This window comes from Lissotriton helveticus, chromosome 10 (genome assembly GCF_964261635.1).
Source record: "Lissotriton helveticus chromosome 10, aLisHel1.1, whole genome shotgun sequence".
In the NCBI taxonomy this organism is placed as follows: Eukaryota; Metazoa; Chordata; class Amphibia; order Caudata; family Salamandridae; genus Lissotriton; species Lissotriton helveticus.
In genome coordinates, this window is record NC_136071.1 from 107,072,418 (window position 1) to 107,099,213 (window position 26,796).

At 43.7% G+C, this 26,796-nt stretch overlaps 1 protein-coding gene across 3 annotated transcripts in view; it reads right to left on the minus strand.

Moving 5' to 3' along the window:
- The window catches only part of LOC144785991 (uncharacterized), a 324,665-nt gene that overhangs the window by 167,360 nt on the left and 130,509 nt on the right, over positions 1 to 26,796 (minus strand). For all 3 annotated transcript variants that reach the window (XM_078664896.1, XM_078664895.1, XM_078664897.1), the window contains 2 exons: positions 19,955 to 20,017; positions 9,602 to 9,724 (listed from right to left, as the gene is read on the minus strand). In XM_078664896.1, the coding sequence (XP_078521022.1) occupies positions 9,602 to 9,724; positions 19,955 to 20,017 (186 nt within the window). The remainder of the gene's footprint in view (positions 1 to 9,601; positions 9,725 to 19,954; positions 20,018 to 26,796) is intronic.

Consider the following 26,796-nt stretch of genomic DNA (forward strand, 5'->3'; position numbering starts at 1 on the left):
GCACTGAATAGAGTAGCAAGCTCATACCCACAAGAAGCGGGCGAACAGATAAATGCATACACTTTTAAACCATAGTGTTTAGCTAGAATTAGCAAAAAATTTCTGAGGGATGCTTGTCCCACTTGTGCATCAACCTGCGCATCAGAATCTATACAGTAATGGCGTGTAAACGTATGCACTGAACGCCAAGTAGCTGCTTTACATATCTCTGACATAGCCACATTCCTAAGGAGAGCTGTGGTAGAAGCTTTCCCCCTCGTAGAATGCGCCCTAGGTCTACCTGATAAAGACTTGCGGGCTAGCTGATAAGCCAGTAGAATACATGACACTATCCATCTAGAAATGGATCTCTTGGACACTGCCAAACCAGTATTTGTAGGACCATAGTTCACAAAAAGACGGTCCGTGTGCCTCAAAGACTTTGTTTTATCTAAGTAAAATTTCAAAACCCTTTTCAGATCTAACGAATGTAGAGCCCGTTCAGCCGGACTGGAAGGGTTTGGGAAGAAAGTAGGCAATGTTATGGTTTGATTAATATGAAAATCCGACACCACCTTGGGTAGGAAAGCAGGATGAGTTCTGAGCACCACTCTGTTTCCATGAAAAATAGTATACGGTTCATTGCAACACAGAGCCTGGATTTCGCTCACCCTACGAGCAGAAGTGATGGCCACCAGGAACGCTACTTTCCAAGATAAGTGTTGTAAAGACGCTTTATGTATGGGTTCAAAGGGGGGGACCCATTAACTTGGTCAACATCACATTAAGCTCCCAAGGTGGAGAAGGAGACTTGACTGGAGAATACACCTTCCTTAAGCCTTCTAGAAAATCCTTGACCACAGGCATCCGAAAGAAAGATATCTGTCTTGGCGATTTTCTATAAGCAGTTATTGCAGCAAGATGGACCTTGATGGAACTAAACTGCAAACCAGATTCAGCAAGATAAAGTAGATAAGGTAAGATCACCTGTTCTTGACCATGAATAGGGTCAAGACCCTTACTCTGACACCAAAGGTAAAAGCGTTTCCACTTAAATCCGTAGGATTGTCTGGTAGAAGGTCGCTTTGCCTCCTTAAGAATGTTCATACACTCCGGATTCAGCTGCAAGTGCCCGTACTGGATGACTTCAGGAGCCATGCTGCCAAGCGCAGGGAGGGCAGATTGGGATGAAACACTGGCCCCTCCTGTTTGGACAGAAGATCCGGGCGACAAGGCAATCTCCTGTGTGGTACTTCTGATAACTGGAGGAGATCTGGGAACCACCACTGGCGTGGCCACTCTGGGCAAATCAGTATCATTCTGGAGTCGGTCTTGTACATCCTGTTGATCACTGCTGGTATCAACGGTGTCGGTGAAAAGGCGTACAGCAAGTTTTGACACCAGTCTATCAAAAGGGCATTCCCTTGAGACGCTTTCTGGAAGAACCTGGACGCGAAGACGGGGAATTTTGTGTTTGCCGCGTCTGCGAACAGATCGATGTCTGGTGTTGCCCAAGCCTGGAAACTGCTGTGCACGACGTCTTCGTTGAGAACCCAGTCGTGCGCTTCGACGAAGTCTCTGCTGAGGTCGTCCGCCTGTGAGTTGAGACTCCCTGGCAGGTGAACCGCTGTTATTGACAGGTCTAGTGCTAGCAGCCAATGCCAAATGGTCTGGGCTTCTATGGACAGAGTCCTGGACCTGGTACCCCCCTGCTTGTTTAAGTAATACATTGTAGTTGTATTGTCTGTTTGCACCAGGAGGGACCGAGTTTGTAGAGATGGTGCCAGGGACTTGAGAGCAAGATGGACCGCTTTGAGTTCGAGTAGATTGATGTGATATCCTATCTCGAAGTCTGACCATAGCCCTTGTACCTGCAGAGGGCCCATATGAGCCCCCCCAACCTTGGAGAGAGGCGTCTGTGATCAGAGTCTGCGTTGGTGGGTCCTGATGAAAAGGAACTCCCTTCATCAAGTGTGTCTTCTTCATCAACCACCGGATGGAATTTCTTGCAGACTGTTGGAGATGAATTCGATCCTCCCAGCAACCCGTCCTCTGCTTCCACTGATCTTCTAGACACTGTTGTAGAGGACGAATATGCAAACGTGCGTTTGGAACGATGAAGATGCACGATGCCATGGACCCCAGAAGAGAGGACACTTGCCGAACTGTCGGACGTGCAGACTGAAGGAGAAGAATACACTTCGCCTTGAGGGATAACCACCTCTCCTCCGAAGGACACACGTTTTCTTTTTCCTGGTCCAGTTGAGCACCCAGGTAGTGGATCTTCTGGGTGGGGTTCATTATGGACTTCTTGTAATTGACTTGAAGACCCAACTTGCACATGAGTTGGAGGCATATCGATAGATGTTCTTCCAGTAGAGATGGGGATGAACTCTTCAGAAGCCAGTCGTCTAGGTACGGATATATGATAATCCGTCTCTTTCGAAGACAAGCCGCAACTACCGCCATACATTTGGAAAATGTTCTGGGAGCTGATCTCAGGCCGAATGGGAGTACTGCGTACTGATAGTGATGAGCAGCTACTTGAAAACTGAGAAACGTGCGGTGTTTTCTGGATACCGGAATATGAAAATAAGCATCCTTCAGATCGATGGAGCACATCCAATCCCCCTGATGCAACTGGGGGAAGATCTGATGAAGAGCCAGCATTCGAAACCTCTCCTTTCGAATGAATCTGTTCAACCATCTCAAATCCAGAATGGGTCTGAACTCCGCAGCTGGACCTTTTTTTTTTTGTTACGAGAAAAAAATCGAGAGTATAGGCCTTGACATCTCTGTTGAGATGGTACTAGTTCTATGGCCTTCTTCAGAAGGATGTTCGCTTCCTGTTGTAAACGCTTTACATTCCACTATAACCTCTTTAGAGGACGCATGACAGGGGGTGGCTTCTTGAATCTCAAAAGGTAACCGTTCTGAATGATACCCAGCATCCATCTGTCCTTTGTGATCTGTTTCCACTCGTCCATAAAACACACAATACTTCCTCCAACCGGAGTGGCACACGGTTGTGGAAGAAGCCTCCGTTCATTGTTTTTGAGGCTATTTGGTAGCGGATGACTGCTGCCTATTTCCATTGCCTCTGCCTCGCCCAGGGCGCCGCTGTTGGAATCGCGACCTCTGTTGATTCTGGCCTTGGTTTTGCGAGGACCAATTCGTCTGTTGACTCCTCTGCTGGAAAGATCTCTTGTCAAAGGGACGAAAATTACCCCGACGTTTAAATTCTTTCTTTTTTTAAGACCTACGGCCTTAAGAGTGTCCAACTCAACTTTCATCTTGGACATCTCATCATCAGCGTGAGATCCAAACAGAGTATAACCATTAAATGGTAAATTAACTATTTTCCTCTGAGCCTCAGGCTTTAGCCCAGTAAGGCGAAGCCAAGCTGAACGCCTAGCACAAACACCATGTGCATAGGCATGTGCTGACAGATCCGCCAAATCAGCAGCCGCGCTAATGCTCTGATTAGCCACCAGTCCGCCTTCTTCCACAATTTCCAGGAAATCCTTTTGATCTTCCTTAGGGAGTTTATCCGCAAAACGAGCCACTGAGTCCCAGAGCAGACGATCATAGCGGCCCAGTAAGGCTGCCGCACTGGCCACTCTCATGGCCGACCCCGAGGTGTTACACATTCTTCGCCCCAAGGAATCCATACTCTTGCTATCCTTTTCAGGTGGAGCAGAAGAGGTAGATGCTGCAGACTGCGCTTTTCTGACTGCCGCTACAATAAGTGAGTCTGGAGGTGGGTCAGAGCGCAAAAATAGTGGATCTTCTTCTGGAGCCTTGTACTTTTTTGCAATCCTAGAAGGACCTGAACCCACCGTGGCCGGAGTCAAAAAAGTTCTCATTGCTGGTTCTATCAAACCGGGCACTAACGGCAGAAGAGGCCTGCCAGTCGTCTTGTGATGCAGGGTTTCAAAGATGACTGACGTTGCCACTTGGGGAACTGCCATCTTGATGTTGAACTTATTCGCCCCACGACATAGCACATCATTAAATGTGCTCAAATCATCTACAGGAGACACTCTGGAAGGCGGAGTAGATGATATAGTGGGAGAATAGTCTCTATATGAAGACCTTGAAAAAGACTAAGATGACGTATAAGATGGTGAAGGGGTTCTACGCCGTCTGAGTTGCCGATCGCTGCCTCCTACGCCCCCTTGAACGTGATCTCTCTCTCACTGGGGATTTCGAGCGTGATCTTCTATGCAGCTCCGACTGAGGGACCGGAGCCCTCATTCCCATCAGTCCTGCATCTGGACGCATCTTCCAATGTCTCAGGCTTTCCAGCCACCTCGGTGACATGTTAAGAGGCCGTTCTGCACGTTCAGGTGAAGCCTCAGGTGAAACCTGCACAGTATGCAGCCCTGCCGAAGACTTGGAGGCTCTGGAGACTACACTGTGCTCAGGATTTGATGAGCCAGATGAAGTCCGTTGTCTGGGCACCAATTGTCTGTCATCTGACACCTGCCCTGAGGTTGAGCCAGAATGCGCCACCACAGAGGAGTCCTGATGCATTGTCTCTTGACCCGCCACAGACCTGTCGTCTTGCTGACCTTGCGGTGAAGACGCCACTAAAAGTTGTGGGCTTATTTCTGACCTCGACAAAGACCCAAGTGAGGTCCGAGAGGCTGGTCTTGATAGTCTCGAAACTGACCTTTCATCAGGTGGGGGAGACCTAGACTCTGACACTCCATGCTTCGAGCCCGAAGCAAGCTTCGACGTCGAGCCACGTCGCGATGGAGACCTCGACCTTCTCTTTTTAGGTCTCGACGTCAAATTCTTCGACGCAGATCTTCCTCTTGACGTCGACCTTGTCCTCGACGACGACGTACGTCTCTCCTTCGACGTCGATCGATGACTCCCCTTCGACGTCGACACTGGACCCTTCGACGTCGACACTGGATCCATCGACGTCGACACTGGATCCTTCGACGCCGGACGCCTCTCTTCCCTCGACGTCGATCTCTTACGATCCTTCGACGTCGAACCTTGCGCCCCGACGTCGTCTTTAATGCAATCGACACCAGATGTCTCGACGTCGAGAAAGGTTTCGACGGCGACTGTCGAGACGCTGAACCTTGCCTCACCGGCAAAGTCCTCGACGTCGATGGAGCCCTCTTCGACGCAGACAATGCGGACGGCGATCTGGATCTCGACGTCGAGCGCACCTTTTTTTGACGGTGACGCTCCCTGGAGTCGATTTTTCTTAGTTCTACCTTCAGGAGAAGCTGTTCTTCGACGTTTGTGTTGAGAAGATGGCTTAGCAGATGATAACAAGCTCTTGGATCCCTTCTCACCACGGCTCTCTCTCTCCAGAAGGCCCAGCAACCTCATTTTCTCCCTTTCTCTTAAAGTCCTATTAGAAAGGTTGAGGCAGTGATAACACTCTTCCACCTTATGAGAAGCTGGAAGACAAACCACACAAACAGAGTGTGGGTCCGTTTTTGACATCTTCTTCCCACAGGAAGGACATTTGTAAAATAAAGATGGCATTCTGACTTAAACATCACCAACAGGTTAGTCAGAAAAAGGTATTAAACCACCACCAGAGTAGTAAATTGTCAAAAAGGCAAGAAAAAAACCCAACTTCTGACAGAAAAACTGTCACAATTAGCAGATCTCAAGTTCCAGGTTCCTCACAGAACAAGCCGGAAAAAAGAACTGACCTGTCACCTGTGGTGCATGATGGGAACAGAGTTCTCCTGGAGGCCTTAAAGGCAAAGTGTGCAGATTCTCTGGGGCCTTGAAGGCAGGGTGCCAGTCTGATTTTCTGTACACAGATATTTTTTCATATGCAGCCTTTTAGGCTAATAACTGTTTACAACAGGTTCTTTGATGAAAATAAAAAATGTTCATGGTTATGAAATGCATTTTAGGCTCATGCCTGTTTATTGCATTTATATACAGCATATTTTCATGCTTCAGAACGTGTGTAATTTTGGCTTTATTAGCCTATGTATATATGTTAAGCTGCATATTATGGTTATTATACATGTATATGTGTATAATTAGTTTAGTACTATGTACTTTTTGATATATTTACACATATATATGTATATTGTTTATGTGTTCCGGGTTCCCGCTCATGGGCGGAGATAATTCAGTGCTTATGACTATTAATGAGTATCCCCTGGAAGAGAAACACTGTTCCCTCTGCTTGCAGGTATCTCTCAACTTGAATCCTCCTTTGGGTTCCACCGGACTCCTTTGTCTTCTTCTCCAGCTGCATCTTTCCTAAAGTCCTCCATTGTGGTCTACAGCGGTTTCTGACGTCACTTGACACCTATGCACCCGGCTTCCCTGGTGTAGATATCCTGTTTCCGGGGTATCCACGGGTGTGGTGACTCTCCAACATTTCATCTTCCACTGGGTTTCTTCAGGGTCCGCTGGGAAGGGTCATCCTTCTTTTAAATTGCAACAGCCGCTTACCCATTGACTTGTGTTGATCACGCCGTCATCTTCACACTCTGCACACAGCCTCCGAGGTTTTCCTGGGTACTTACCTTGGGTGATTCCTTGGCTCCCAAACACTTCAAGGTCTTCTGGGTCTAGTCTCGACTGGAGTCTTGGTTCGCATACCACTTTTTTAGTATATGGTTTGGTCTCCCCCTGGAGACCACTGGGTATTTGTGCTACTTACGTGCCCTATTTCCTAAGTATTGTGTTTTTATCTCTGGTTAGGAGATAGTACAATTGCGTTAGTGAGTGTTTGTAATAAAATACCTATTTTTATAACTACACTGTGTGATTCTTTTTCACTTATCCTATATTATAAGATTAAGTACTGGTAAAACAAGCTGCTTTACACAATTTCTGGACCATTCCTAGCCATAACTTGACAATGGAAGCAGTGTGAAGCGCAGCCTGATATGACTCAAGATAAGAAACAAGACCAGGGACCAATGAATCAGCTTGCTGTGGCAGTACATTAGGTGTAAATGTGCCTCTTGTAAGAAGCCTATATTTTCAACAAAGGTGTCTACACCTTTAATGCAAAAAAAGGCAAAAATGAAAACCACTAGGCATGGAGGGGTTGGGGAGTTTGGAACGATATTCCAAACTCTACCGGCATGTCTGTGTTGTATATTAGAGATGTAGATAACATCAGCCACTGCAGGATGTCTGGGGTTTTTTAAAATACTGATTAGGGACAGAGAGCCACCACTTTTATGACTTTGGTGAAAATACTAGGAACCTAAACAGAACAATCAGAAATATCTTGCATTGGCAATGTGATCCAACCGCGAAAGCCAGAGGGCCCTCCTTAAAGAGTCCGTCAATATGTATGTGAAAGTAGGCAACATTTGTGCCCCACATGCAAATCAAACCCACCAGCTGAAGTACTATCACGGAGTAACAGATTAAATAGATGTAGCTAAAATAGTGCTTTGTTTGACATAAGAATGCATTTTCCATGCCTAGTGTTCAACAAACTTCTATAAGGCCTACTTTCATAACCCAACAGTATATTCCTTGGCATCTGGCTGTAGGCTAAAATCATACATTTAACATCACAACAGATATCCTAGATTCTTGTCTCTATAGATACTGATAAGATGAATTAAAGGGTTGCTTGCCTTGCATCAACCCCATAGTATGGTTTGAGTAATAAACTGGCCTCCACTGACAAAGGAGAGGTTTTACATGACATTTCGGATTAGTGGTCCAGATCCGCACCGCTCTATAATTGCTCTTAAAGCCATGAACCTCCATGCATGCAGCTGAACTGTCTGCCAGGACAAATTAGGTATATAGCAAATCTTAACAACTTGTTATTGCAGCATGCAACTGAGTAAACTAATAGTCTTATTTATGGTGTTGCACTTTACTAACATATTTGAACTCTGCACATTTTACACAGTAAGAACGTAGTTGGTGTAGCTGCAAGAATGATGCTTAAAGGGCACCAATTCCAAAATAGGATATGGTCATGAAAAACTAATTTCAAACGTTTCATCTGAATGCTAATATTTTTTCTAAATAGAGTATTTCCCGCCATTTCTTTTGCTGGGTCCCAGTTTGAAAATAAGTGTTGATTATTAGGAATATTCAATGGAACTCAGCTTACCAAACCCCTAAGCTGGAAAGTTGTGATTTGAACAAGTAACATTCAGCTCACAACAGACATAAGAGGAGAGCTTTAACCCCGTAGGTCAAAATGCCTTACAAACATACCCAATTATCTTTACCATATTATGTCCTCTACAAGCTGGCTTCAGAGTTGGATGCAGCACAGAGGAAGTGGTGAAGGCAGTTTTGGACAAGTTACTCTGTTATGCCGATTGGGATGCACCCACAGCTCTGGTCCTAATGGATACCTCAGCAGCATTGGATACTGTTGACCATCAGTAAGTGCTAGATCGATTGAAAGAGTCTAACCGGCCAATAGAGGTCTCCCTGGATTAATTTCTGCATGAAAATCAAACACTGTGTTGTGGCGTGGAACAGGGTTCTGTGATGACCCAATTATTGTTCAATGTATACATGTCTCTCTGCCTCTTTATTCAATCTTTTGGGTGGTCTTTAGTCATGTAAGGATATAATACTCAGACTGTCTTTAAGATTCATGGTGACCCAAGGTTGAGGCAAGAACACGTGCATGACTTTCAAGCGTAGAGCCTTGGATCTCTTAGAACCTAAACTAAATGGACGCAAGACTGAAATTCTTACTCCGACTCCTGTTTGGAATGTTTACTTTCAGTTTTGTTGGCGCGGTTAGATGCACACTCCTGTGCCGTCAGTCAGGAACTTGGGAGTCAAATTTGACACACAACAACAGAGTCCGACAAAATAATCTTAGTGATGAACATGTCTGTTTCAATTGCACACACTAAAGAGAGTGTTCATAATTTTGACAATCAAGACCGCTTTTAATTTGAAAAGATCTGACTCTGTTGCATTAGCTACATTATACCGGCTTCCAGTAAAGAAGTTATTTTTAAATCCCTCTAACTGTTGCATATAGTACGTTTTTATAAAAGAACAAATCAAATATCGTTGAGGTTTTCCTGCTACACACCAAGACATAGTTTAACATGCGAGAAGGCTTTTTTGGAGGCCGTTCCTAAGTTTAGCTGAGTTCACCAGAGAGATAGTTTTATCACGGTGGTGGAGCTCACTGCTAAGTTTGCTTTCTGAAACCTCAGTAAGGAAATTCAAGAAATTATCGAAAACCTAGCTTTTCCTGTGTCTTATTTTTTTTTAGACATCAATTAATAGCTGAGGTGACTTTATGGATCCAGATAGGATATTAGAGCTCTAAGATTTCCTCTGATGAATACTCTGCTTTATAATAATTTAAAATAAATAAATAAATATTAAAGGCACTTCTCTATCAAAGACTATCAATTTGGTGAAATTCCTGTGCTGTCCTGGACGTGTAGCATTTATGGCCTTATTTGATCTATACGCAAACATCCCTCTACAATTATCCAACTCATCAAAGAGCAGGGTTAATCTGGGCAATATGGTGTCCTATTCAGGACACAGAACAGCTGGCAGACACGAGCATGTTACTCCCCTAAAACAATGTCAAGAATAGCTACTAATTAAGGTCAAATAAAAACAATGCCTCAACTGGAAAATATAAAATTGCACTTACCAATTACTGAAGCAGTAGCAGTGAGGAGGTAGAGGAAGGGACTGGAAAAAACGAATAAATTTGTCACACAGAGTATTAGGAAAACCAGACAGCACTAACATCTTCTGGAGGTTTGCAAGAATCCTGGAATTGGAGAGGAAAACAAACTTTTACTATAAAATTGTAGCAGTTTTATATATCAAAAGGACTTTCCAAGAACAATTATTCTTTAGCATGGGTATTCTACCAGTTACATACTGTGGTAGATACCCACATTTAGTAACGATTTCTGGGACACTCTGAATAGGTTTTCTGGTCTCTACATGCCATATGGTTTGCCTTTGGACTTTAAGGACAGCTACGGATTCTAAGAAAAGGCCAGCCCACTGGAAGCCTATTCAGCTTTGATTTAGAAGAGACAGAACATGGTTTATTAAGTGGTCTATTTGAGAGACCTCACCATGTATTAATGCAAAGATCTTGATCAGGTTTAGCTAGTTTTATTTAAGTAAACCCTTAGTTCAGTCCTGGCTAGCTTTAGCACACAGCAGTCGGGCTTAATCAAAGAAACAAATGTAAAGCATTGTTGCAGGGGTTCTACGGAGTCACAGAACTATGCTTAGGATCACAGAAACCTTAGTAGGCAGGGACGGAGTCTTCTTACCACCTGAGTACTCATGAGGCAGGGACTGACTAGCTATAGTGACTCACTTGCCCTCCTACGGATTCACAGAGGAAGAAGTGATTAGACACCCCAGAACACAACAGTCCAGACCCTCTCAGGAATCGTTGTTGCAGAACACATCCTTTCGATCTCACACTCCTACAAGTCGACAATAAGTTCTGACAGAGACACAAGGAAAGTTTAAAGTGTTTATTTTAACTATTGTGCTCTAGTATGCAGTATACATGCCCTAATCAGTAAGAAATTGACTAACACAAATATGGTCAGCATAGCAAGTAGCACATAAATCCTAAACGGAGCTGTCATTATTTAAGACAGGGAAGCCTAACATCCCTCCCCTTCTACAGAAGTAAAATTATTATATATCAGAAGATCTCTATGTTTGTAGCAGACCCCATACCTTAGCATGCACAGATGAAAGTTCTACATCTCAGGTGCTGTCAAGATCTCTTCCCTGGAAAGATCCCTCTCTGGCTGCATAGCAGAGACGTGTAAAGAGGCCACGCCCTTTTTACACCTCTCTGCCAGGCCTGCCCCCTGGCACATACTGGAGGTTCCTGGTGGGCTAGTTGGCCCCCGGGGACCCCCAGTATTCAAGGGGAATTAGTTCCCCCTCTGCATACTCGCCAGATGGCGCATTTGCACAGAGGTGCAATCCGTCACCTCAATCCACGTCCCCTCCCTGCACCACTCTGCAAACGCGCCCCCTGGCGCGTTTGCAGAGGGGGAAATAATTCCCATTGAATACTGGGGGTCCCTGGGGGCCAAGTAGCCCACCAGGAACCTCCAGTATGTGCCAGGGGGCTGCCTTGCAGAGACGTGTAAAGAGGCCACGCCCCTTTTTACACCTCTCTGCAACACAGCCCCCTGTCGCATACTGGAGGTTTCTGGTGGACTAGTTGGCCCCCAGGGACCCCCAGTATTCAAGGGGAATTAGTTCCCCCTCTGCAAACGCACCAGGGGGATGCCTTGCAGAGACGTGTAAAGAGGCCACGCCCCTTTTTACACCTCTCTGCAAGGCAGCCCCCTGGCGCATACTGGAGGTTCCTGGTGGGCTGGTTGGCCCTCGGGGACCCCCAGTATTCAAGAGGAATTAGTTCCCCCTCTGCAAACGCGCCAGGGGGCTGCCTTGCAGAGACGTGTAAAGAGGCCACGGCCCTTTTTACACCTCTCTGCAACACAGCCCTGGCGCATACTGGAGGTTCCTGGTGGGCTAGTTGGCCCCCGGGGACCCCCAGTATTCAAGGGGAATTAGTTCCCCCTCTGCAAATGCGCCAGGGGGCGCGCTTGCAGAGTGGTGCAATCCGTCACCTCAAGCCCCACCCCCTCCCTGCACCACTCTGCAACTTAAAACACGCCACAGCGCGTGTTTGCACACGTCACCTCAGGCCCTGTCCCCTCCCTTCGCCACTGTGTAAACGCGCCCTGTGTCAGTTTTAAGTTGGGGAATTAAGTCCCGCCTCCATTAAGCGCCAGAGCTGCCTTGCAGAGAGGTGTAAAAAGGGGCGTGGCCTCTGAACACCTCACTGTAACGCAGCTCCCTGGCTCATACTGTAGGTTCCTGGTGGGCTAGTTGACCCCCAGTATTCAAGGGGAATTACTTCCCCATCTGCAAACGTGCCCCCCAGAGTGCTGCAGGGAAGGGGCGGAGCCTCCGGTGCGATGCCGGTGATTTTTTTCTTTTTTTTATTTAAGAAGGGGGGCTGTGTGGCCCCCCTTATTTTCCTATTTTTTTGGCCCTGGGGACCCCATTCCCCAGGGCCTGTTCCCGAATAATAAAAAAAACTAATTTGATTTGGAAGGAGGCCGCATGGCCCACCTCCAAAGGCCATAATCGGCTCCGGGGACCCCATCCCGCGGGGCATGGCCTTTTTTTTAATGTAATTTAATTGGAGGGTGGCTGTGTGCCCCCCCCCCCCTCCTCTGGCCATTTATGACCCAGGGGACCCCATCCCCCTGGGCCGGCCTTTCTCTTTTTTTTATTATGTATTTATAATTGGGAGGGGGGCCGCGTGTCCCCCCTGCGGGGCCACTTCTGGCCCTGGGGACCCCATCCCCCGGGGCCTGGCCTTATTTTTTTTTTAGAGGGGGCCTCGTGGCTCCCTCCTTTTCAGGCCTATTATGGCCCCGGGGACCCCACCCCCCGAGGCAGGCCTGCCTATTAGGTTTCGCCTGGCGATCTGCTGCGCAGCAGCATTCGCGCAGGCGAAAACTTTTGTTTACCAGTATGGACAAAGTCCCGCCTCTCTGTTCCATTGGCTAGCTCCATAAATGGAGGCTAGCCATTGGAACAGAGATATGTCCGTCATTGTCCGAGGCGATTCGTGGGCGTTCCGTAGAATTTTTCTCTTTTTGCCCACGTCATGCGGCGGTGGGCAGTTTTTTTTTTTTGTTTTCCTTCGGCATCCTTCGTCACACCATCCGGACGGCTCTCCCTGTGAGGACGCAGACCCGACCCGCTCCCTACTCCGAGCCGACTCCCGGAGATAATTTTTTTAATTTTCCTACACGTTACGTACCGGCCCCACTTGTAAATGCTTGTTACATTCAATGTTTTACTCCATATTGCAATACCGGCGAAGACTCTTTACTTTTACCAAATGTCCTGTTTCTGTAGATTTTAACAACACTACTTTTTGTGACCGCAGTCTCTGGGTTCTCAAGTGAGATCAGGTTGTGGGTGGGCGTTAATGGTCGGGCGCAATTGTGAGCTCCAGGCACTGCAAGTTTGTTGCTTGCCGACCAGTGGGTCTCAATAATATTCCGCACACCTGCGCACTGTCATTAGTCTGCACAGTACACCAAGCGATTATCACAATGTGGTAATTGTAATTGCCATTTTAACTATTGCGTGTGAAGGAGGTACACAGCTTTTGAAATGTTGACCGCTTCAAAGGAAATGAAAATGTATTTAAAGGTGAGTAGACTGTGTGCATGTTAGCTGACCGTATGGACGCAAGGAAGTACATGCAGATGGACAAAGTATAAAGACAACAATAAATAGCAGGGTGATGACGTGATGTGTTTGTACAATTTCAGAGGGATGTTGGAAGAGGAAGAATTAAAGTGTATAAAGAGTGAGTAACTGCATATTAATGGGAAAATGTTATCTATTCAAGCACTGTGTAGACTGCTTATCTCTCACACACCTTAGGAACGTTCAAATGATTGTCTAATATATTCAGAATTGCATCATTTTAAACTCAACTTCACAACAAAATATGTTTTTATTACTCAAGTGTCTGATACTGTTAACACGCATTAGTTACACCAACTGGTCTGGCTTGTTTAATGACATGTTTTTGTTGTTGTATATCTGGCTATAGTAATAGAAAACTCACAGGCACGCAAATAAGTCATTGCTTTGATTTACACACGAGGAAGTGCCGCTCATTCAGTAGTAGTGTCACTCATTTGTGCAATGAAAACATAAATGTCACGCATAAGCAATATGTGTCTGAGGCTTTGCAAAATGTTATAACGAGAACAGAAAGCGGGTATTTTTCTTGGGGGTGGAGGGGAAGTAATAACGATAAATGGGAGAGGTGCAGAAAGGTTAGAGTTGTAAGGTTAGATTTACCAACGAGCTGAACCATGCTATAAAACTTGCATTTCAGACACTGTCATTAAAAATCATATCCTCTTCTGAGCAACTGCAGTGCCTGCCTGCCCTGTTACTGAGAACAGCAGTCCACAGTCTCTCTGGTGAGTGCCCTACCATGTGTGGTGCTTTGTAGCAGTTTTAAGATGCTCTTAGTTTGTCGTTGCTCACATGGGTGTCATTTCGGATATTTATATGTTCCCCTCATCTTCATTGCTTGATTGTGTGCACGAGAAAGTCACTCATAGTTGTTGAAATATCACTCATAATTTCACTGAAATTATGAAAATGTCATGCATAGCAATATGAAACCATGGGAGCTATGCATTGCCAGCATAAGTCTTCTCATGTCACTTTTCCCAAAATGCAGGCAAAGTGCTTCAATTCGAAATTCTGAAGCGCAGGTACTCCCTATCCCAGAGTAATTATTGCTGCTTAGAAGTGCTGATACTCTCTCATTTAAAGTATTGCACCAGCGGACAAGTACAGGTGCTCTCTCTTTCAAACTAAAGAAGTGAAGTTACTCAGTATCTGATTGTACTTGCCCAGTGCTTGAACTGTATTCAAGTCAGGGCCACTTGATTTATGCTTTAAGGGAGGACTAAATTATGTAGCAGGGTATACTAAATGTTGCAAGAATAGGCAAGCTATGAAGCGTTATTATGGCACATTTTGTAACAGATTTGTTTCCCATTTTGTAAAATTACTTTCTCATTTTTAGGTTTCGCCTGGCGTCCGCTGCGCAGCAGCGTTCGCGCAGGCGAAATCTGATGTTATAACAGTACGGGGGCTTTGTCCTGCCTGCTCTTCCACTGGCTAGCTCCAAAAATGGAGGCTAGCCATTGGAAGAGAGATCTGTCCGTCATTGCCGGAGCAGATTCGTGGGCGTTCCGGCGATTTTTACTCATCCTGCCCCTTTGCGATCGTCATGCAGCGGTGGGCGGATGTTCCCCCCCCCCCCCCCGTGATGTTTTGGCCATTTTGGACGTGTGTTTCGCAGGGGTGGGTTGCGCGATTTCAGTCCTCTCCTCATCAGGTAAGCAGCATTTTGTTTATTTACGTGTTTGCGTGTCTCGTTGCCGTCGTCCTCTGTTCCCGGATTGCCCGCCTCCTGTCGATCGCTCCCAGTGCCATCCAGCCACATTGCCCAATGCCCACCCGTCCAGTATCATCGCTTGTTTAATGTTTCTTTGGGTTATGTCCGCGCTATATAAAAATGCCCTAAATAAAAATAAATAAATACTGCTGTGCTGGTCCTTTCGGATCTCTGACCCTGCGGCCCCTCCCCTAGTACCTGCGGAAGTCGTTCCTGTCTATTGCAAAGCCATAGGCGGTCTTTGAGCTGGAGGGGCGCAGTGTGCTCTGGGCCAGTGGTTTTGTGTTACCTGCTTTCGTTACTTTTGGTAGATGTGTGCGTGTTTGGTGCGTGTGTTTAGTTTGTATTTGGTGTTTTGCCATACGTGTCTTGTATGCTAAACTGCATTGGTGCGCCTTTGAAAGTTTGTGCTTGCTTGCTGTCCCTGGCCCCCCCCCGTTCGTGCTAGCTGTCCTGGCTTCCCCCACCCCCCCCTCCCGAGGTCCGTGTCTCCGATCCCACCCCCCCTCCATTGCTAAACTGCATTGGTGCGCCTTTGAAAGTTTATAATTGTGTTCAATGTATGTTTGGGTATGTGCACATGTCGTTTTGAAATGTACATGACTATGTGACATAAGAGTGTTCCGTGTGTGTCGAATGTATGCATTATGTATGAGTGATTGGTTGTGCTTCTATCGCTGTGATTTGTGTTACATATGTTTGTAAGTTATTCCCCAAAACCGATGACTCCCAAACTAAACCTAAAGAAGTAATAAGATTTATTACCACCTACAATACACATGCGTGGGAAGTGAAAAGAAGCATCAATAAATTTTGGGAGGTTCTAAAGAATGATAATGATCTGAGAGAGTGCTTAGGAGACCACCCATCCTTAACTTTTCGGAAACCTGACCAATTATGCAGCAATATGATCCCGAACCCCGAGAAGATCAATGCTGTCAAAGGCTTCTTTACATGTAACCAATGCAAAGCCTGTAAATTTAGCAGCAGCATTAAATCACTAAAATTCAACAGCACCGAAGCTCCATGGGTTATAGAAAAACACTTAAATTGCAATACTGAACATGCCATCTATACTTTAAAATGCCCTTGTTCAAAATCCTACATTGGGAGCACCATCCACAAAGGTAAAAAACGGGTGTTAGAACACCTGAGAGCAATTGGTAAAAATGACAAGACCTATCCCGTAGCTCGCCATTTTTACGAGCATCACAAAAGCAATGCTAATCTTGTTAAATTTGCAGTCATTGATTGTGTCCCCCCCTAACATAAGAGGTGGGAACAGACTACTTGAACTCAGGAAACTGGAGTCCAAATTTATTATCAGATTCAACACCATGGTGCCCAATGGGTTGAACATGGACGAGGAAATATCAGTGCACCTACATTAACTTTCAAACAAAACTGTTGAGAACTTTTGCTGCGAGTAACCTTCTGATTGATGTTTTAAGTATTTTGTGTGTTCTCTTCATAATACGTTTTTTGGTTATGAAGATTTTAATAGGACTTTACCTTTATTATTATCCTAGGTGTGACAGATGCATACATAAGAATAATTGATGATGGACCATGCTGATATCCGAGACTGCTGTAGCCCACTGGGGCACAATTCTGGCTGATACATCTTTAATTTAATCTAATTTTGTTTGGGATGAACGCTAGCCCCGTTTGGCATTGTCTAATATTTGTGCAAGCTGAGGTGGCCCACTTGGGCAGTGCTTTGTAGAATGAATATATATATATATATATATATATATATATATATATACACATACATATACATATACATATATATACATATACATATACACACACACACACACAACTGGTCACCATTCAATTGTCTATATAGATATATATTTTACACAATTATATAACAGCATGTACCCTTCGACTACACCTGTAAATGAGGTTATCTGCAATCACTTGAGCGAAAGAAATTGATACAATGACTCTAGATATTATTATATAATGTCAAAATATATTCTCGTCTTGGTTCCAAGATATATATTTTTAAAATGAATGAGGAATACAAGAAGCTAGTTGTATTGTAACTTTTTTTGGTAGAAGTTCTAACCTAACATGTACAAATGTATCTAAACCAATGATTGACTGTGAAGGCTATTGCTATATGTTGTTGTAATGATGAAGATTTGGGCAATACATTATATATTTTGTACATCTATTGAGTATGTATCCTACTGTGTTATGCCTTTCCACACTTTTTTTTTTCATGCCCTTAAGACACTCTTCGTCTACTTTTTGTGTCAAAATTAAGTTTAGAACAATGGAAGGTACCATTTTATTTAGGCTCATAATTAATTATTGATCAGTTTCTTGTAACATTGCGTCTTAACAATAGACACTTATTATTAAAATCACACAGTAGTGTGTTTGTCACACTACATCAGCACACTAGTAATGATACACTTTCAATAGGTGTATATAGCGTTAGTTATAGATTTGGTAGGAGGAGGTCACTTCAAAATGGCAGCTGCATTGTTCCCCAACGATATGTCACCATGAGAGTCCGTCCTCGACATCACCAGCTTTCAATCTTTGCACAGTTACATAAATGCTCCCACCAGATTGCCTCGTTTACCGGCTAGCTGCTGTGTACTGGACGCTTTGGAGACCACGAGCCATTTTCAAACTCAGTAAGCGGCATTGTCTTCCCTGTTTAGATTAGACACGTTCTGCATTTAACAGAGCAGTTAGTAATACAAAGCTCTTTGCCTCTTCTAGTTTTGTTGGAGGTATTATTTACCATTACTCTCCCAAACTCTGGAAACCTCTGAAAGAGACTTCTGCTTTTCTGATTGAGGTCGCAAGGCATGGCTTCCTCCAGTATTTTGTACGGAAACAGAGATTCTCTTCTCTTTCAAGATAGGTAAGCTAGTCCTCAGCGTGTCTGCATCTATATAGACTGTGTAACTCATAGTATTAAATTGCAAAACGCAATACTAGAGTACTTCATGTGCGTTGGTCATACATGAGATATATTTTAGGCTGACAAACTAATTCATCTAGGCAAGTAGACACATGATACTCCTGCAAGATGGATAATAAATGTACTCCGCAAATGTTCATATGTGCTTTTTGAGCAGAGAAAATATTTTGTCTACACGATTGTAGAGCAGCAAGTCTCTACATTTTGTGGCATATTTGGTGCAGATACTGGGTGCAGATACATTTAAACGCAGCTGGCTATTATCTAACTATTACAAATATAGTTCAACATTAGAATCGACAACTAATTACGATTCTGGTCAGATCTTGACTACACTACGAGTCCTTTCTCTAGGACATCGCAACGTAAATCAGTTGGTTATCTTCAAATAATTTGTCTAGATGCCGTCCAATAAGCATTTTGATCCACAACCTTAGGATTAAGCCCTCGTGCTAACAGACATTCCTGTCTACACACCTTTAGGAGCCTATCCGTGAGGCCCCTTTCTGTGTTTTCAATACACGATTACTCTGGTTCGAGTTAATTACCAAACAAGATCAGAGTAAGTAGAATATCCTCATTAAGCTGTTCTTGGTGAAAGCTTCGATGTCACTTTTCTAACTCTATGTCTACACATGATTCTTTATGATCCTTACTATATTATTGGGTTATGGTTCAAACCCACATCCGGAGGGCAGAATCTTTCTGATGCCCCTTTTTTTCTGTTTCACAGGGGTTATCTTTCCTTTCTTTTCAACTCCTGTCATTATAGACCATTGATATAATTGTGTACATTATATTTATACAGGGGACTTGTTTTACAAACAACTGTATGTCCTGAAGATGGTCTGGCGGATGAAATTACCACAACAGACCGAAACGTTAACTGTTACATCCATTTTCCTAGCATTTGTGTTGTTTGGGGAATTGTTTCCTATTGCTTTAGATTCATTTTCTTTTCTATATACTTTTGGAATGGTTGTTCAAACCTAGGATGTGTAGGTTCTTTTATGGTCCCTTCATCATGAGGTTTTATCGTTTCTAAATGTACCCCTTAAATTTCTGTTTCACATTAAAATTGTGTGGCCTGAAAAAAAGATATACCCGTGTTTCTCGAATTGTTCTGCTGAATATTCATTTTATGAACAACTACAGTGATATTTAGATTTTTTTCAACGTTTAGTCACCATTTGGGGCTCAACATATTAGTAACACGTTTATATGAAATTTGACTAAGATTAGTGAATAAAATCCCTTGTAGGCACCTTTATCTAACAATTAATTATTCTGACATCTCTTAATCACTGCCCTTACCATACGTTTTCGTTAACATTTTAGAACTTCAAAAGTGGTAATCTGTACCAAAAATTCTTGGATAACGTTTTTCACAACTCAAATCCATGTGGGGGCAAGCCTCCCATTCCTCCAACCCCCTTTTTGCCACTTTCATCCATTTTTCACAATCACAGGAGAGGGAAGGGATCCTTCCCAATCTGTTCTTTTTCTAAATGCTCTTGCACAGTACTAAGTATTTCAGAAAATAGATTTTTCTCATATATTCATAGCTGTTGTGTGATCTCTTCCTGGAAGCAGTCCTCTGTCCCTCCTTTTACTTTTTTGAGAGTGTACTTACCATTGAACTTTAACCTTGAGCATACTGTACTCTTACCCAGACAAAAGTAATTATTTCTAGCCCCCACATCTAACCAGTTCATGAATTTCCATTTAACACATTTTATTCCATCCAAGTATGCTGTACTGGGGAGCAGATGAAGGAAAAACAGAAGCAGAAGGACAGCTTCTTGAGGAGTGTAGAGTGGAAGCTGGGTTAACAAAGGTGCAGCCCAGGAATTCAGCAAAGAAAGAATGGGCTGAAATGGATGAATCGGTTACATGAAAGATGCAAGTACTTAAATATAAGCTAACTGAAGTACAGTGGATGGACTACAAAACAGCCCTTACAGGTGATTAACAATGTCGTACACAGTATACATAACTATGCAAAGGATAAAAAAAATAAAATAATAATAATAATAATTTACCTTCGAAGTAAAATAGGCGTAGCACTTCTTAAACTGGAAGATGGATCTCCAACTTGATGAGCTCTGGAAAAATATACATTTTAAGCACCATCATAATAGAAAATACATATTAAATTAGCAATGATTTAAGCCCAGAGTGAAGCCCAAAAGTCAAGAACTAAAATTAAAACTTCTCAATTGCCTCCCCAATTACCTCCTCTAAACATTGTGTTTACCACCTCAAGCAGTAAGAGGCTAGCCATTCATAAACGTTATTCTGTATAGCCACATTTCAATTTAAGCTGCCTAAGAGTAAAATAAAAGGAAAAAAGGGGAGGGGGAGGAGGTGGGTGCAGGCAAAAATAATAAATTGCTCAAAGAGCAGGGAAGGCAAATGTGGCATTTGCATGCTTGGCATTATCCCTACATGCTGCATTTGGATACACAATGGTCAAGTTTGTTGAAAAAGGAGAAAACTAGTCTATTGGATATCAACTCCATAGCAGTTCTAATGATCAGTTATTTATTTATGTTTTCAAAAAGATCAGCTTGAGACGTAAGCCACTTCAAAGCACTGAAGCATTTTAGTCTCAGGTTGTTGAGGAAAAACCGTCTCTAATCCTAATAAAACGTGCCTGAAGTGTTGATAGGTTGGTATCAACTGCATTCATCTTCTGTCCATCAAAGGGACAGAGGGTGGGAAGGGCAGTCTTAGGTATTTATACTGGTGCTTCAAAGTTGGGGTATTTGATATGACTTGAAGAGTTCCAGAGTTGAGAGTCCAACAATCGGATTGTCCTCTCATGTTTCTGGCAGTTGTAACAGGATAGTGAGACCAGGTTTCCCTCAGTACAACTCAGGACACTGTGGAACATGCAGTGTAGAAAGAAAGCCTGTAATTTAGGAGGCCATACTCTGCATGTCTGAAGATAGTACAAAGGAGTTTACAATTCACACTCTGAGCTAATGGAAACCAATGTAGATCGTTGACAGCATGACCATCTAGAAATCAAACTATACAAGTTAAAATCAAGCTTGGTTGCTTGATTCAGTAGATTCAATAATTTTGTGATCTTTTTCTTCAGAGGTCTGGTGTAGACTATATAAAAACAGGCAAGACTCAAGAACACCAAGGTTTTGATCAATTTAACATACATTAGACATAGAGCAACATCAAGTTACTTCGAAGTAGTGCAAGATAGTTTTTTTTGTTTTTAAATCTCTGGAGTGATGACTTGGTTTTAAGTCCAGAATAACCTTGTAATACACCGTGGATTCAGCACCTTCAATTTCCCTTTTCCTTCATGTGAGATTAACTTCACCTTAACCTACAGCTCATATGGAGTTTAGGACGATCAAAGGCGATAGTAGAACAAATATCAAAATGGCAACCTAATATAGGAAGAACATAAGTGCTGGTTGAAGTACCCTTTAATACATTTGTCTGAACTGCATGAATATGTTCACTTCAGACTTCTAGTCTTGAATCAGTCAAGGCAATGGTAACTGTACATCTCTAGTGGAAGATTTGAAACATTTGAAATTTGTACTGACTGTACCACTCAACTGTTGTCTTGCGATTAAGATTCTTGTGGCAGATTTTACCTTTGGTTGTGCATCAATGAACAATCGTCATACTGGCTTTATATTTTTGGTCGTGTAAAAGGAATATCTGTGCTTTGGGTCCAAGATAAGATTATGCAGAACGATTTTGGTGTTGTTCAACGTTTGGTGCTTTGTCTGTACCGCTACAAATTTGATGTTTTCACAGACCCTATAATCAGACATAACCTTAGGAAGGAATCGGATATCTTATAGCATCACCTTCCTTACTCCATAAATAGATAATGGTATGTCCATCAATGATGCATGTAGTTGTAGTATCCTTAAGGATAATATTATCATAGTTAAAAAAAAAAAAAGATCTTTCATGACAAAATATATGATATTTTCATTTCTGGATGGGTTCAAATTGTGGCGCAATCAACTTAGAAACAGATTTCATTAACAATGATGTCTAAAGTGCATGATCACTATCAGCATTCTTAATTCTGGCATAGTCCCTGCCCAGTTTCTTTAAGCATGCAGTGAGGGCCTTCACATTCACATAAATGAATCGTACAAAAAAAAGACGATGAAGGCTACTTGTAACAAACAGAATAAAATTAGCTTTATGGGCATTCTTAGGGTACAGTTCTGTTTGATTCGAATGGGTACCCGCCACCATGTGATGGCCTGCAAACTGTCCTTCAAAATAGCTAATTTAGAGCTGCTCTGGTAACACACGTCAGGCAATCAAAACATTTATAAGCACTAAACAACTGAGTGCTGTGGACTTCTGGAACTCAGGCCAATATTCAAAGTAGTACAGTAGAAATAAGTTACAAAAACAAGATCTATCCAAAAGGCATTATATTCTTTTTTTTAATTCTTTTTGTTCATTTTTTTTTTAACTTATGTAAATATGTAATAAAAAACACATTTTACAGTCAACTGGTTGTACATGAAGTACAGGCTTAATAGCTTCCCCATAAAATCAACACGAAATGTAGAAACGAAACCTACTGGCTTTTACATTTACAATCCATAATGCCCACACCGCCACATGTTAATAGCATTTGTTTAGGACAAATCAGAATAGCGGGTCAATGGACTACAGTTTTCCAATTATTCAGGCACACTCAACTTTGTACAGGACTCTTTTGGCTTCTATATGCAATTGTTAATTTGTATACTAGCTGTACATCAAATGGATATTGGGACTACCCCATTTTTAGGCTATATCCACTCACTACTAAAGCCAAATCTATAAACATATTTCGGTACCTCGAGATCTCCTGAACTCCCACATACCGAAAAAGCATCAATTTTCCGGAGCTTTAATAGTAGAGCATTCCATTCAGAGTATGCAATATTAAGAATCGGATTATGCAGCAAGTAGCTAGATGCCTTGGTCCAGCAAAGTTGCACACCATTCCCAGTTTGGGAATTAAGAGGGAGCCTATCAGTGTAATAATGCTACATAGTAGCAGCGGGTTGAACTCAAGAGTTCTGGCACTAGCAGAGAGAACCTTGAATATAACGCAACAGTCACAAGAAGTGTATCTTTATCCTACTCCTTAGTCTTGGGTATTCATTATTCAACAACTAAGGGGTAGATTTCTCAGCAAGAAGACAAAATGAACAACAGGAAAAGCAGGATTGGGCAGCCAATGAATGAAGTACGCAGATTTTATAATATTCATAAAAGTGCCTTAGGGATGACAGTGGCAAATGCTTTTAGCAGTAATGCAGATACTGTAAATGAGCACAGTCCTACAGACATTTACTGAAGTTGCTTTGCATTTAGCAGAATGCACCAGAACAAACTGTGGTGGGCTGCCCAATGTAAGGAGTAACATCATACATTTTTATTATCTGTCAATAATGGGTTGGAGAATATACTAGTCTGAAGAGAGACTTCTCGGTCACAGTATTATGAGCAAAACATGTAAGTCTATCATTAATGTTTTGAAGTACGTCATGTGCAGAAAAACCATGAAAGCATGGAAATATAAGCGGGAGGCAAATCTCAATGGATTATCAATATCACATTCTAAACTAAACAAGCATTGGCAAAGCCAATAGGTCTTGCTTTTGGGACCTTTTAAGTATTTAGTTATGCAGCACCATATCCTCGGTGCAACGACATTAACTGTTGCATGGCAATGCTTGTTATCATTTTAGTGTCATTTTGTTAATTAAATAATTTCTTTATTGTTAGAAATTGAGGTGGGATTTTTATTGTGTTGTGTTTTTAACCTTTAAGCTGTTTTTCAGCTTATAAATGCTTTACATATTCTCTAAGTTGAGCCTATCGGCTCTGGGACATAGCTACCAGGGGTTGAACACATTTACGTTACTGAAGCCTTTAACTGGATTTAACAAGATAGGGCCTGTAATACTTCTGGTGTACCTCTAACCCCACCAGCTAGTAAGGCAATTTCTGACAGCGGGTTAAAAATTAAAAAATAAAACCCAGGTGGAAAAGGGCAGAATAAGTTACGGTATAGCTCAAGGTAGAACAGAGCTACACAGACAGCGAGGGCAGTAACGGCCGGCACTGATCGGAGGTAGGGGGGCAGAGGCGGGAGGGAGCGGGAGATAAGGGGCGGAAGCGGGAATAGGAAAAGAAATTACCTTCTCGACGCTTCTTCACCTCCATAGTCCTCCCTCGCTCGACTTTACTGGAAGCACACCCAGGTGACCGGTCAGCCAATCACAACGCTGCTTTAGCAGCGTTATGATTGGTCTGAGTGTTGTATTTCGCTGCTCAGGCACTGACTGGGGGCCTGGGCATGTTCTCCATGTAGGCTGCAATGTAGCCTGCATGGAGAACAAGCGACGTGCGCAAAACTGTTTTGGGCAGCTCGAGAGGGCCCTTTGTGTCACTGCAAAAATGCAGTGGGGTGACGCTCCTCCGCCCTAGCGGAGGAGCCGCCACTAGGCGATGAGAGGATTTGAGGAGGAAAGATGAAGACTATAGAGAAAGCAAGAAAACACATGCCCTCGCAGAGTATCCCCCCCCCCATGCAGGCACAGAAAGTGTGCAAAATAAAATGGTAATAAAATTATTTAATTACCATTTTCTTTTGCGACCAATGAACTGGAAAGTATCAAGGACGTGATACAGGCTGCTAATGGGTAATTAAACACTTAGTTTTACTTTAAAGAAAAAAATGGTGTATATTGTATTGTAACTAGTGCTCATGTTAAGCGCTCCAATACCTTTGGGTCGACTGTGCGCGACGTACGCGCTAAATAAGAAAAAACTGCTTCCATATTGCCCAGATTGTAAGCAGTGGAAGAATAAAAGTCACTCAATTAAAAGGATGGTAAATAAGCTGTGCTCCAGGGGAGGGGCAAACAAAAGAAGAGAAGAAAAAATATTGAATAAGAAACAGGCACATAGGTCTGACAAGAAAGCTCACTATATATAGATTTGCTAATGCATTGGAGAAAATAGATCTGTCTGTAGCTTTCTGTAGGCGAGTCCCAAAAAAGGAACAAAAGGGACTGTAGCAGAATAAACACTCATCACGGGAAAACAACTGTACAAAGAACAAATGAATGTACAAAATGGATTTTGTTAAATGGGTTCCAACAAGAGAGAAAGCTGTTATACAGAAGCACCAGCCCTGCTCATCTGCTGAAAGATGCAATCCCATCAACTCTACTTATTCCCTGTTCGACCTGGCATCCTTGGCGTGGTTTCCCCCTATCTTTTTGCCTCTACCTCCTGTATTTTTGATGCTGCGCTGGATTTCGTTCTTGCTGGTTAGATGGTTTGGACACTCTGCCACTGCTGATCAGTGTCAGAGTGTAAGCGCTCCCTGTGTATTGTTATTGTAATTGGATATACCTGATTGGCATACTTGTATCACCCAGAGGTCCCTAGTAAAGTGCACCGAGTGTGCCAGGGCTGGTGATGTCAAATGCTACTAGTGGGCCTGCAGCACTGATTGTGCCACCCACATGAGTAGCCCTAAAATGGTGTCTCGGGCCTGCCACCGCAGTGCCTGTGTGCAGTCTGTGAACTGCCATGTCCTCCTGGTCAGTGTCCCCACTGACCGGGCCTAACCCTTCATTTCTATGCACATTGGTCACCCCTATGGAAGGCCCAAGGTACCCCCTTGTGCAGGGTGCAGTGTATGTGAAAGGTAGGGCACGTACTTGCACAGGTGACATGCTCTGGTAGTGAATTACAGCCATTTTCGTTTTTCACTGCTGTAAGGCTATCTTGCTCCATAGGCTATCATGGGGGATGCTGGCTACAGTGGCTACCAGCATATCTGCCCATAGGAACAAGATGGGACATAAAAGTCTGGTATCCCTGAACTCAGAATTTAATAACATCTTTTAGGAAAGGTTGTTTTTAAATCCTGTGTTTGAGAACAGCAGTTTTAGAAGGTAGCTGTTCTCTTGTCGGACCTTTCTGTGTGCCTTGGCCTGTTTGTGAATTGACTGTCTGGTTTGAGAGGGAGAGGGGCTGGGGAGCCCCGAGGAGGCTGGCTGGGTCAGCCCTAGGCTGAATGACTGCATTTGCACCTTGAGTGGTGGGAGGAGATAGCACCTGGGCCTGAATAGGGCTGTGCCTGCCTTCCACAATGCTGGCTCCACCTCCTGCTGGGCGGCTGACGACCCTGCCCTCACTCTGAAAGGAAAGGAGAAGCCAGGAAAACAAAGTGCTCAAGGAACACCCAGACTGGTTCAGATCGGGCTCAGTGCCCACTTGCACAAAGAGAACAAAGGCGTTTAGGGGTGTAAGTACAGGACCCCTGACAACAGAAAATTAGATCATCCTGGAATCAAGAAGGAACCTCTGCCAAGGAGAAAGCTGAAACTCAAGAGGAAGACTGTCCTGCTGTTGCTCTGCTGGACTGGCCTGCTGTTGCTTTGCTGCCAAGGAGAGGGGAAGGACTTTGCTTTGTGCTGTGTCCCCTTGCTTGAAGGAATCTCCAAGGGCCTGAGAAGAGCTGGCTCCCTGTTTTTGAAGTCCCAGGAACAAAAGGACTTCACCCCCAGCTTCCCTGAACTCTGCTGAGAGAGTTCTGTCCTTCCTAAAGTGCATGGGCCAGTTGTGGTGCCTCTGCAAGTTGTACCTGAGTTGGGAAGCTGGAAACCAAGCTTTTAAAGACTTTCTGCAAGTTTTGTCGCATCGCTCACTTGCGGAGCGCATCCCCGACAGTGCGAGGAAATTCCCACCGCTACGAAGGTCGAGATCGTCGCAGCGCCTGTTGCCGCTGCCAGAGCAGTCGCACCCTTCGTTTGCGGGACGCACCAGACCGGTGCGGGAAGAATACCATTGCTGTGAGTGTCGTCGC